This window comes from Pimephales promelas, chromosome 23, assembly GCF_988280905.1.
Source record: "Pimephales promelas chromosome 23, fPimPro1.hap1.1, whole genome shotgun sequence".
Lineage (NCBI taxonomy): Eukaryota > Metazoa > Chordata > Actinopteri > Cypriniformes > Leuciscidae > Pimephales > Pimephales promelas.
Genome location: NC_142791.1, coordinates 7476709 through 7488997, shown reverse-complemented (window position 1 = coordinate 7488997; position 12289 = coordinate 7476709). Strand labels below are relative to the sequence as shown.

At 40.1% G+C, this 12289-nt stretch overlaps 1 protein-coding gene across 1 annotated transcript in view; it reads right to left on the bottom strand.

Annotated features, from left to right (window-relative positions):
- The window catches only part of fat3b (FAT atypical cadherin 3b), a 100066-nt gene that overhangs the window by 51492 nt on the left and 36285 nt on the right, over positions 1–12289 (bottom strand). The window contains exons 25-26 of the mRNA XM_089126290.1: positions 10361–11154; positions 8608–8709 (exon numbers count right to left, since the gene is read on the bottom strand). Coding sequence (XP_088982416.1) covers positions 8608–8709; positions 10361–11154 — 896 coding nt within the window. The remainder of the gene's footprint in view (positions 1–8607; positions 8710–10360; positions 11155–12289) is intronic.

Here is a 12289-nt window from a genome sequence, read left to right as displayed (position 1 = left end):
TGCCTGAAAATGAAAAAAAACGAAAGGGGTAACACTGTCGTTTTTTTTTTCGGGTCGAAATTTTGAATTTTGATATCTCAGCTCTGGAAGGGTCAAGAGCCTCCATATTTGCACTTAGGTCAAAGATGCACAGCCCTCTATCATAATCCAGAGTTTTAAGAAGATTGGAGAAACTTAATTTTTCGCCCGAAAATGAAAAAAAAACGAAAGGGGTAACACTGTCGTTTTTTTTTTCGGGTCGAAATTTTGAATTTCGATATCTCAGCTCTGGAAGGGTCTAGAGCCTCCATATTTGCACTCAGGTCAAAGTTTCGCGGCCCTCTATCAGAATCCAGAGTTTTGAGAAGATTGGAGAAACTTAATTTTTCGCCCGAAAATGAAAAAAACGAAAGGGGTAACACTGTCGTTTTTTTTTCGGGTCGAAATTTTGAATTTCGATATCTCAGCTCTGGAAGGGTCTAGAGCCTCCATTTTTGCACTCAGGTCAAAGTCTCACAGCCCTCGATCATAATCCAGAGTTTTGAGAAGATTGGAGAAACTTAATTTTTCGCCTGAAAATGAAAAAAAACGAAAGGGGTAACACTGTCGTTTTTTTTTCGGGTCGAAATTTTGAATTTCGATATCTCAGCTCTGGAAGGGTCTAGAGCCTCCATTTTTGCACTCAGGTCAAAGTCTCGCGGCCCTCTATCAGAATCCAGAGTTTTAAGAAGATTGGAGAAACTTAATTTTTTGCCTGAAAATGAAAAAAAATGAAAGGGGTAACACTGTGGGTTTTTTTCGGGTCGAAATTTTGAATTTCGATATCTCAGCTCTGGAAGGGTCTAGAGCCTCCATTTTTGCACTCAGGTCAAAGTCTCGCGGCCCTCTATCAGAATCCAGAGTTTTGAGAAGATTGGAGAAACTTAATTTTTCGCCTGAAAATGAAAAAAAACGAAAGGGGTAACACTGTCGTTTTTTTTTCGGGTCGAAATTTTGAATTTCGATATCTCAGCTCTGGAAGGGTCTAGAGCCTCCATTTTTGCAATCAGGTCAAAGTCTTGCGGCCCTCTATCAGAATCCAGAGTTTTAAGAAGATTGGAGAAACTTAATTTTTTGCCTGAAAATGAAGAAAAACGAAAGGGGTAACACTGTCGTTTTTTTTCGGGTCGAAATTTTGAATTTCGATATCTCAGCTCTGGAAGGGTCTAGAGCCTCCATATTTGCACTTAGGTCAAAGTCGCACAGCCCTCTATCATAATCCAGAGTTTTGAGAAGATTGGAGAGACTTAATTTTTCGCCCGAAAATGAAAAAAAACGAAAGGGGTAACACTGTCATTTTTTTTTCGGGTCAAAATTTTGAATTTCGATATCTCAGCTCTGGAAGGGTCTAGAGCCTCCATATTTGCACTTAGGTCAAAGTCAAACAGCCCTCGATCATAATCCAAAGTTTTGAGAAGATTGGAGAAACTTAATTTTTCGCCCGAAAATGAAAAAAAACGAAAGGGGTAACACTGTCGTTTTTTTTTTTCGGGTCGAAATTTTGAATTTCGATATCTCAGCTCTGGAAGGGTCTAGAGCCTCCATTTTTGCACTCAGGTCAAAGTCTCACAGCCCTCGATCATAATCCAGAGTTTTGAGAAGATTGGAGAAACTTAATTTTTTGCCTGAAAATGAAAAAAAACGAAAGGGGTAACACTGTCGTTTTTTTTTCGGGTCGAAATTTTGAATTTTGATATCTCAGCTCTGGAAGGGTCTAGAGCCTCCATATTTGCACTTAGGTCAAAGATGCACAGCCCTCTATCATAATCCAGAGTTTTGAGGAGATTGGAGAAACTTAATTTTTCGCCCGAAAATGAAAAAAAACGAAAGGGGTAACACTGTCGTTTTTTTTTTTCGGGTCGAAATTTTGAATTTCGATATCTCAGCTCTGGAAGGGTCTAGAGCCTCCATATTTGCACTCAGGTCAAAGTCTCACAGCCCTCGATCATAATCCAGAGTTTTGAGAAGATTGGAGAGACTTAATTTTTTGCCCGAAAATGAAAAAAACGAAAGGGGTAACACTGTCGTTTTTTTTTCGGGTCGAAATTTTGAATTTCGATATCTCAGCTCTGGAAGGGTCTAGAGCCTCCATTTTTGCACTCAGGTCAAAGTCTCACAGCCCTCGATCATAATCCAGAGTTTTGAGAAGATTGGACAAACTTAATTTTTTGCCTGAAAATGAAAAAAACGAAAGGGGTAACACTGTCGTTTTTTTTCGGGTCGAAATTTTGAATTTTGATATCTCAGCTCTGGAAGGGTCTAGAGCCTCCATATTTGCACTCAGGTCAAAGTTTCGCGGCCCTCTATCAGAATCCAGAGTTTTGAGAAGATTGGAGAAACTTAATTTTTCGCCCGAAAATGAAAAAAACGAAAAGGGTAACACTGTCGTTTTTTTTTTTTCGGGTCGAAATTTTGAATTTCGATATCTCAGCTCTGGAAGGGTATAGAGCCTCCATTTTTGCACTCAGGTCAAAGTCTCACAGCCCTCGATCATAATCCAGAGTTTTGAGAAGATTGGACAAAATTAATTTTTTGCCTGAAAATGAAAAAAACGAAAGGGGTAACACTGTCGTTTTTTTTTTCGGGTCGAAATTTTGAATTTTGATATCTCAGCTCTGGAAGGGTCTAGAGCCTCCATTTTTGCACTCAGGTCAAAGTCTCACAGCTCTCGATCATAATCCAGAGTTTTGAGACGATTGGAGAAACTTAATTTTTCGCCTGAAAATGAAAAAAAACGAAAGGGGTAACACTGTCGTTTTTTTTTCGGGTCGAAATTTTGAATTTCGATATCTCAGCTCTGGAAGGGTCTAGAGCCTCCATTTTTGCACTCAGGTCAAAGTCTCGCGGCCCTCTATCAGAATCCAGAGTTTTAAGAAGATTGGAGAAACTTAATTTTTTGCCTGAAAATGAAAAAAAATGAAAGGGGTAACACTGTGGTTTTTTTTCGGGTCGAAATTTTGAATTTCGATATCTCAGCTCTGGAAGGGTCTAGAGCCTCCATTTTTGCACTCAGGTCAAAGTCTCGCGGCCCTCTATCAGAATCCAGAGTTTTGAGAAGATTGGAGAAACTTAATTTTTCGCCTGAAAATGAAAAAAAACGAAAGGGGTAACACTGACGTTTTTTTTTCGGGTCGAAATTTTGAATTTCGATATCTCAGCTCTGGAAGGGTCTAGAGCCTCCATTTTTGCACTCAGGTCAAAGTCTCGCGGCCCTCTATCAGAATCCAGAGTTTTAAGAAGATTGGAGAAACTTAATTTTTTGCCTGAAAATGAAAAAAAACGAAAGGGGTAACACTGTCGTTTTTTTTCGGGTCGAAATTTTGAATTTCGATATCTCAGCTCTGGAAGGGTCTAGAGCCTCCATTTTTGCACTCAGGTCAAAATCTTGCGGCCCTCTATCAGAATCCAGAGTTTTGAGAAGATTGGAGAAACTTAATTTTTTGCCCGAAAATGAAAAAAAAATGAAAGGGGTAACACTGTCGATTTTTTTTCGGGTCGAAATTTTGAATTTCGATATCTCAGCTCTGGAAGGGTCTAGAGCCTCAATTGTTGCACTCAGGTTTATGTCTCATGGCCCTCTGTCAGAATCCAGAGTTTTGAGAAGATTGGAGAAACTTAATTTTTCGCCCAAAAAAAAAAAAACGAAAGGGGTACCACTGTCGTTTTTTTTTTCGGGTCGAATTTTTGAGTTTCGATATCTCCGCTCTGGAAGGGTCTAGAGCCTCCATTTTTGCACTCAGGTTTATGTCTCCTGGCCCTCTATCAGAATCCAGCGTTTTGAGAAGATTGGAGAAACTTAATTTTTCGCCCAAAAAAAAAAACACACGAAAGGGGTACGTACCGCTGTCGTTTTTTTTTTTGGTCGAAATTTTGAGTTTCTCTGATCTTCTTGAACCTCTGTTTTTTTATAGAGGGCCATGAGACTTAGACCTGAGTGCAAAAATGGAGGCTCTAGACCCTTCCAGAGCTGAGATTTGTTAAAGGATGTATAGGCCCAACCAGGTGTTATCAGAATCAAGATATTGACACGGATCCATCACAACATGTCTTCATATTATGGACTGAAGTGAGTGTTGGCAGTCAGGTGCTGGAGGTGTGGAGGAACGGATGTGAAGAGGACCCAATCAGCGCCAACATGCACTCATCCACATAAACACTGCTGGGCTTATTACACACAGCACTGATCTGGCACTGCACTACTGTGTACTTGACCAGACAGCAGGTGCACACGGACAAACACACACACACACACACCACAGACAGTGTGTAAATCTCAACAAAACCAGATCCTGGTCACACTTCACCCCAAAATATAAAGCAGGAAATATAAAGACTTAGACCTGAGTGCAAAAATGGAGGCTCTAGACTCAATACGTTGGATCTCAATATCTCGGCTCTGGAAGGGTCTAGAGCCTCCATTTTTGCACTCAGGTTTATGTCTCATGGCCCTCTATCAGAATCCAGAGTTTTGAGAAGATTTGAGAAACTTAATTTTTCGCCCAAAAAAAAAAAAAAACGAAAGGGGTACCACTGTCGTTTTTTTTTTTCGGGTCGAATTTTTGAGTTTCGATATCTCAGCTCTGGAAGGGTCTAGAGCCTCCATTTTTGCACTCAGGTTATGTCTCATGGCCCTCTATCAGAATCCAGAGTTTTGAGAAGATTTGAGAAACTTCATTTTTCGCCCAAAAAAAAAACCGAAAGGGGTACCACTGTCGTTTTTTTTTTCGGGTCAAATTTTTGAGTTTCGATATCTCAGCTCTGGAAGGGTCTAGAGCCTCCATTTTTGCACTCAGGTTTATGTCTCCTGGCCCTCTATCAGAATCCAGAGTTTTGAGAAGATTGGAGAAACTTAATTTTTCGCCCAAAAAAAAAACGAAAGGGGTACGTACCACTGTCGTTTTTTTTTTTTTTTTTGGTCGAAATTTTGAGTTTTCTCTGACCTGAGTGCAATAATGGAGGCTCTAGACCCTTCCAGAGCTGAGATATTGAGAAATTTATAGTGGCATAAATGCTACGTGGGATCTCAATATCTCAGCTCTGGAAGGGTCTAGAGCCTCCATTTTTGCACTCAGGTCTAAGTCTCATGGCCATCTATCAGAATCCAGAGTTTTGAGAAGATTGAAGAAACTTAATTTCTCACCCCGAAAAAAAAAGAAAGGGGGTACCACTGTCGTTTTTCTCGGGTTCAAATTTTGAGTTTCTCCAATCTTCTCAAAACTCTGGATTCTGATAGAGGGCCATGAGAATTAGACCTGCGTGCAAAAATGGAGGCTCTAGCCCCTTCCAGAACTGAGATATTGAGATCCCACCCACCATTAATGCCATTATAAATGTCTCAATATCTCAGCTCTAGAAGGGTCTAGAGCCTCCATTTTGGCACTCAGGTCTAAGTCTCATGGCCCTCTATCAGAATCCAGAGTTTCAAGAAGATCAAAGACACTCAAACTACAGTGGTACCCCTTTCGGTTTTTTTTTTTTTCGGGGCGAGAAATTAAGTTTCTCCAATCTTCTCAAAACTCTGGATTCTGATAGAGGGCCATGAGACTTAGACCTGAGAGCAAAAATGGAGGCTCTAGACCCTACCAGAGCTGAGATATTGAGATGTTTATAATGTCATTAATGGTGCGTGGGCTCTCAATATCTCAGCTCTGGAAGGGTCTAGAGCCTCCATTTTTTCCACTCAGGTTTAAGTCTCATGGCCCTCTATCAGAATCCAGAGTTTTGGGAAGATTGGAGAAACTTAATTTCTCGCCCCGAAAAAAAAAAAAAAACGAAAGGGGTACCACTGTTGTTGTTTTTTCGGGTCGAAATTTTGAGTTTCCCTAATCTTCTTGAAAGTCTGGATTCTGATAGAGGTCCATGAGACTTAGACCTGAGTGCAAAAATTGAGGCTTTTTCCAGAGCTGAGATATTGAGATCCCACGCACCATTAATGCCATCATAAATATCTCAGCTCTGGAAGGGTCTAGAGTCTCCATTTTGGCATTGAGGTCTAAAGGCCATTGCACACTGAGTACGAAATTTTCGTATGCGTATTTTCGTGTTCGTCAGCCTAAAAATTCGTCACGCATAGAAACCTTGCACACCGAGTCCGTTGCGTATTTATTAAACGTTTGCGGGGAAAAAACGCATAAATACCAAATGGATTCGTCAAGCAGTGAGGATGATTTTTGCCCTCTCTCTTACTGAAAAGAGAAAAAAGAGAAAATATTACGTCCATCCAATCCTGAAATTGCGCCGAGACAGGAGAGTTCCACCTTATCAAGGAGTTGCGAATTTATCCTGAGCGATTCAAAATTTACCTCAGAATGTCAGTGGAACAGTTTGATGCTTTGCTAGCGATTCTGGAGCCACATATTAAAAACAAGACCACCAATTTCCGTGTACCAATCGATCCTGAACGAAGACTGGCAGTGTGTCTGGTATGGACCAGGTATGGACACACACACCCGCGCGCGGCCCGTTGGAAGCACTGGGCAGACAGAACAGCTAGGCTGTTATTGTGTATATATTGTGGCCAAATAATACATTAGTTATCAAATAGGCTGCTCAATCACACCTTATTTGATCCTAAATTTCAATCTGATTGAAAGGGGAGGTTTATTAATTTCATAATCCAATATAGAGAAGAGAACATAAACACTTGATCGAATTGAAAACCGAAACTGAAAGCACGGCGCATATGTGCAATGATGTGAGGACGAGCTCCCCCGGGCCCTGAATTGTCAAAAGACCTCTCAAAATGCTGGCTCTGGATGCGAAAAACGCAGAAAATCGAACCCGATCCGATTAATTTTATGACGGACGAAGGTTTCGGAGGCGGTGTGCAAGCGTGACTGACATAACGTGAGGTCGAATTTTTTTTTTAATGTGCGAAAATTTCGGATGCGAATTTCGGACTCAGTGTGCAATGGCCTCAAGTCTCATGGCCCTCTATCTGAATCCAGAGATTCAAGAAGATCAGAGAAACTCAAAATGTCAACTGGAAAAAACGACAGTAGTACCCCTTTCATTTTTTTTTTTTTTTGGGGGGGGGGGGGGGGGGGGGGTAAGGTTTCTCCAATCTTCTCAAAACTCTGGATTCTGATAGAAGGCCATGAGACTTAGATCTGAGTGCAAAAATGGAGGCTCTAGACCCTTCCAGAACTGAGATATTGACATCCCACGCACCATTAATGCCATTATAAATATCTCAAAATCTCAGCTCTGGAAGGGTCTAGATCCTCCATTTTTACACTCAGGTCTAAGTCTCATGGCCCTCTATCAGAATCAAGAGTTTTGAGAAGATTGGAGAAACTTAATTTCTCGGCCCGAAAAAAAAAAAACGAAAGGGGTACCTACCACTGTTGTTTTTTTCGGGTCGAAATTTTGAGTTTCTCTGATCTTCTTGAAACTTCTTGAAAAATATTTTTAACGTTCAGAAAAAAGTATCGAAAACGATTGCAGTTTTGTATAAGTTGCAGTATATTTTGAACAAAAATGCATTACATTTACTTTATAGTTCACTTGTCACACCATACTTAACATATGGTATTGAAATTTGGGGAAATACATACAAAACTAGAACCAATCCAATTTTTCTTTTACAAAAGAAGGTAATCAGATTAATTAACTATGCACCTTACAATTCACCAAGTAATTTATTGTTTCATCAATCAAAAATTTTTATGATTTGAAGTTTTATGATTTACTTGATTTGTACACGTTAAAGTTTATTTACCAAGTCAAATATAATAAAATTCCTAAATGCTTGCAATTATTATTTTCCCAGCGAGTAAGTAAATATAATTTTAGAGGATTATGTATATTTAACCAACCACAAGTACATTCTACATTAAGAGAACACTGATTATCAAATAAAGGAGTTAAATTGTGGAATAGTTGCTGTAATGAGTTAAAACAAGCCAAGTCTATTTTTCAGTTTAAAAATATTTACAAGAGAATAACATTGGAAAAATATTCAATAGAATGAAAATTAATTAGACAGGCTTGCTTCTGGTGTGGACAATGGTCCACTAATGTGTTAATGTTAATTTTATGAACAGATGTTATCATTAATGAGTTGCATTTGATTCCAAAGTTAAGGGCAGGCAAAATAAGCTTTAGCTTCCGCCTGCACCTGGTCATCTGTAGTGTTTATGTTTCAAATGATTTGATTGATTGATTGAATAATCTGTAAATGGCCAAACCGAAATAAATGAAGAAAAAAAAAAGTCAAATGAAAGACAAAGCTTACGCAACAAACAGTGAGAAAACATCAACGCAAAGGGTTCATTCATTATATTATCTAAATTGCTCCGTGGTTTATTCAGAAGCTTCAGTCTTGCCCTAATGATTTTTGTAGGATCATGTGGGATTTAGACTGCGAAATGTACAGTATATTCTAGAGCCTGATATTCTGATGGTTACAGTACTAACTGAATGGTTAAAGCCTAATAGGAAAAAATACCCTAAAGGAACAGTCCACCTTTAACACATTTGCTGAACTTGGCTAGCTAAACTTCAAAAGTTCTTTAAGCAGTTTATTTCTTTGGAGGTTGTTTGGAGGGTATGTTAAGAACTTTGGGCCTCGCAATGCATGCATCTTACCATTGTCATCGCAGGAATCGGACTGGAAAGACCTGAGGGAGTGTGCCTCACTGGTGCTGCTGTCGGAGAAGCATGTGACGGCCTGTGCTGCATTTCCAGCTTCTGCAGAAGAGTACAACAGCAGATCTTTATACAGGCAAATACATGCATTTGTGCTATACATTCACACAATGTGTGCAAATACAGTCATAACTACAACAGGGATCAACAATAGCAATGATCCAGAGCCATCGAGTGAGTTGTTGTCAATATCTTGGTCATAATTTTCCAGCTAATGTGAATTTATAGCTGTCCTACAGTAATATTAAAGCTGTAAAAAAATGTCTAAATCTTTATTTTTGGAAAGGAAATGCATTTTTGACAGGATTCTTTGATTAGTAGAAAGTTGAACATCACATAACATAAATGTCTTTACTATCACTTTGAAAAAAAAAACAATGCTGCTAAAATATTTTTGTCGTAGATCCAGAGAAAATATTGCCATATCAAGTCTAAACTACTGGCCCATTTGCATTCACCAAACAGACATCTAATAACCAAAATCAGACATGCACATATACACTAATGAAACGGCATTGAAAGCTTAATGCTCTCAGTTTACGGCATGCTAAAAGTGAAAGAGCATAATGTCCGTCCTATATTCATCCCACACGACACGCTGCTATTCTAAATCTAGCAAACAGTTCGTGACAAACTAGTTTCTGCTTGAAGAAAACCCTAACAAGACCAAGGTCATTCAATTTAGAACACAATGCCCAGAGAAAATCTGTGGATGCATGTAACACGGTTACACAAGCGGAAGTGTAATAATCGCCCTCACACGTGTACTAGCTGCCTACCTGCATGGCCAGACTGCTAAATATTTTATGAGGTAAAAAGGGCTCCTGTTGGCCTATTTCTACAGCACGGCTCCTGTTGGCTGCTACAACATGGCAGATGCTTCTGATTACAATAAACTGGTTTGTTTTGAGTCCCTGTTCAATTTTCACTTCACTTAATGCAAAATCATAGAAAGGAGATGTGATTAAAACCCAGTTATTTTTCATGCGGCCGAAAGTGAAGTAAGGCCTTGAAAAATTAACACATTCACCCTTTATTCGCATATTATTAAAAATTTGTCAAAGATTTTGTAAGCATATTGTGTAGTTGTGCTTGAAGTCAATTTTATTATTTGCCAACCTGTGTTTCCAAATCATTTTTGAGCTTTTTGTTTTTCTATGCTTTTTTTGCACGGTAAAATAAAACCTGTAGCTGTAGTTTGGCTTTCTTTGCCAAATAATTTTGCCACATAAACAAGTTTAGTGTTTTGTTCTTCCTTCATATTTAAAATAGCTGCAAAACATGAAATATTTTCCTCATATTCTGATGATTTCACTGAACTTGTAGGGTCATTAAAAACAAATATCCCCTCCTGCCATCACTGTATCTCATTGTAATTAAAGCATTATGCTTAACATTAATCATGTGGATGTTTTTGTTTGAATCATGCGGATAGACTCTAAATGCTTCGCTACCTCCTTTTGTGTGAAAGCATCATGTTATCTCTAAGGTAATTGCACTCCATCACACATTATTTTACAACGGATTTTGCGAATGGAGACCAGGGTGCATATGTATAATCTCATCCACACAAAGGCTGGCATTTAATTGGCCACAGGGAGTTATGGAGTCACGCTGAAATCGCTCTGGCTGCAGTTCTGTCAACCTCCGTTTGATCTGAGGCGAGTGGAGTGTGTGTGCGCCACACTGTTACCCTCGGTTTTGTACGCTTCCCCTCCGTTCGCCTCATAACCTCTGTCTTCCCACTCCCGAGATTGGACTCGATGCTCCATAATGTTGTCTTCATCTTCGTCCTCCTCGTCCTCTTCCCAGGGTGGTTTGCGGATAGAACTGCGTTCGGAAAGGTTTGGGGACATGGATGAGGGAAAATTGGGCGCCACGCTGCAGACGGCCACACCTCTCCGTGGCATCCCGAGGATATGGGGCGGATCCGCCTGGAAGGTGCTCATCTGGGGAGGACAGGAGAGGGTGGACAGCCCTCCTTCTGCCTTCTCCGTTTCCCCCCGAGGGATTCCCTGGCAGCAGGGAAGCGTGTAGGCCGTGGGGCGCACCATGACCTGCGGTGGCCCTCCTGCGCTGTCGTTTCGGTAGAGGCCGGCACGATACTCGCCACTGACCCGGACGGCTTTGAACTCAATGCCCTCGGATCCCATGCCCGTCTTCTGCAGCATGTAATTGGTCTCTGTGGAGATGCCCACCGCCTCCCCTCGGCTCCAGTCCTTCCGGAGAACTTTTTTACGGAACGCGACAAGCAGGGTCAGCAGAACTAGCACCACAAAGAGTAACACGCCGATACCGATGATCTCTCCCGGTCCGACGTATGACAGCGCCTCAGCCTGGGTGTCTGGGCCTTCCGGAGATGGCTGCCCGCAGAACTGACCCTCGAAGCCCACCGTGCAGTTACAGTAGAAGGCCCCAAATGTGTTCACACAAGCCCCTCCATTCTCACACTCCTCCCTCTCACATTCGTTCACATCCTCGTCGCATCTGTGGACAGAAGGATTTGTTTGTGTTAGTAAACTAGCATTTAATTCAGTACAGTAGTGCAGTATATAGTGCATCCTATATATTACAGTAAAGGGATACTCCATCCAAAAATGAAAATGATCTCATAATTTATTTATGCAGTGAGAGATTACTCTAGTCTTCGTTGTCACATGATCCGTATCCCTAATATTTGGTGCTCAAGAAACCTGTATTATGATCAAGTATTTTTCTGTAAATCGGGATACAGTTTTTCTCAGGATTTTTTGATTATTCAAAAGAACAGCATTTATTTGAAACATATTTTTTTTGTAACAAATATCTTGAACTTTTTGATCACACATCCTTGCTGAAAAAAGCATCATAGCACAGCAACTGGGCTCATTAAAGTTACAAATGATTTACTTCTAGCATCTAACTAACTTTCAAAACTAGTTTTACTTGATCTTAGTGCTGTATTCGACACAATAGATCATAACATACACTTAGATCGACAACAAAATTACACTGGTATTCAGGGACAGGCCTTAAGTTGGTTTAGATCATACCCATCAGACGGTTACAATTTTGTCTATTTAAACAGTGTAAAATCTACAATAGTATCAGCAAATTATGGAGTGCCGCAAGGCTCTGTGTTAGGCCCTCTGTTATTTTCAATGTATGAAGAGTTCAGATGCAAAAGCCTCTAAGTGCCATTTGAAATTTTTGTCTAGAATGATCTTTTTTATCAAGCTTGTATATTTAAACCCCTAACCCACCCTAAACCACAAGCTTGATAAAAATGCTAGATGAATCATTCTAGACAAAAATTTCAAATGGCACATTCGTGCAAAGAGGCTTTTGGATCTGAACTCTTCATATATCCTGCCTACTTGCTTACAGAGGCATTACTTATTGGACCAAAACCCTGTACACAGAATCTCTTAGAATATAATTTGCACTTGGAAGGATGTACTGTACTGTTACTTCATCCTCTATTAAGACCTGGGTGTTATTTTTAGACAGCAACTTGTCTTTCGATGTATGACACAAACAGCCTTCTTCCACCTCAGAAACATTGCTAAGTTACGGAACATGCTATCTGCTTCTATCTGACCTCGAGACTAGATTACTGTAATGCATTACTAGCTCTTTGTCC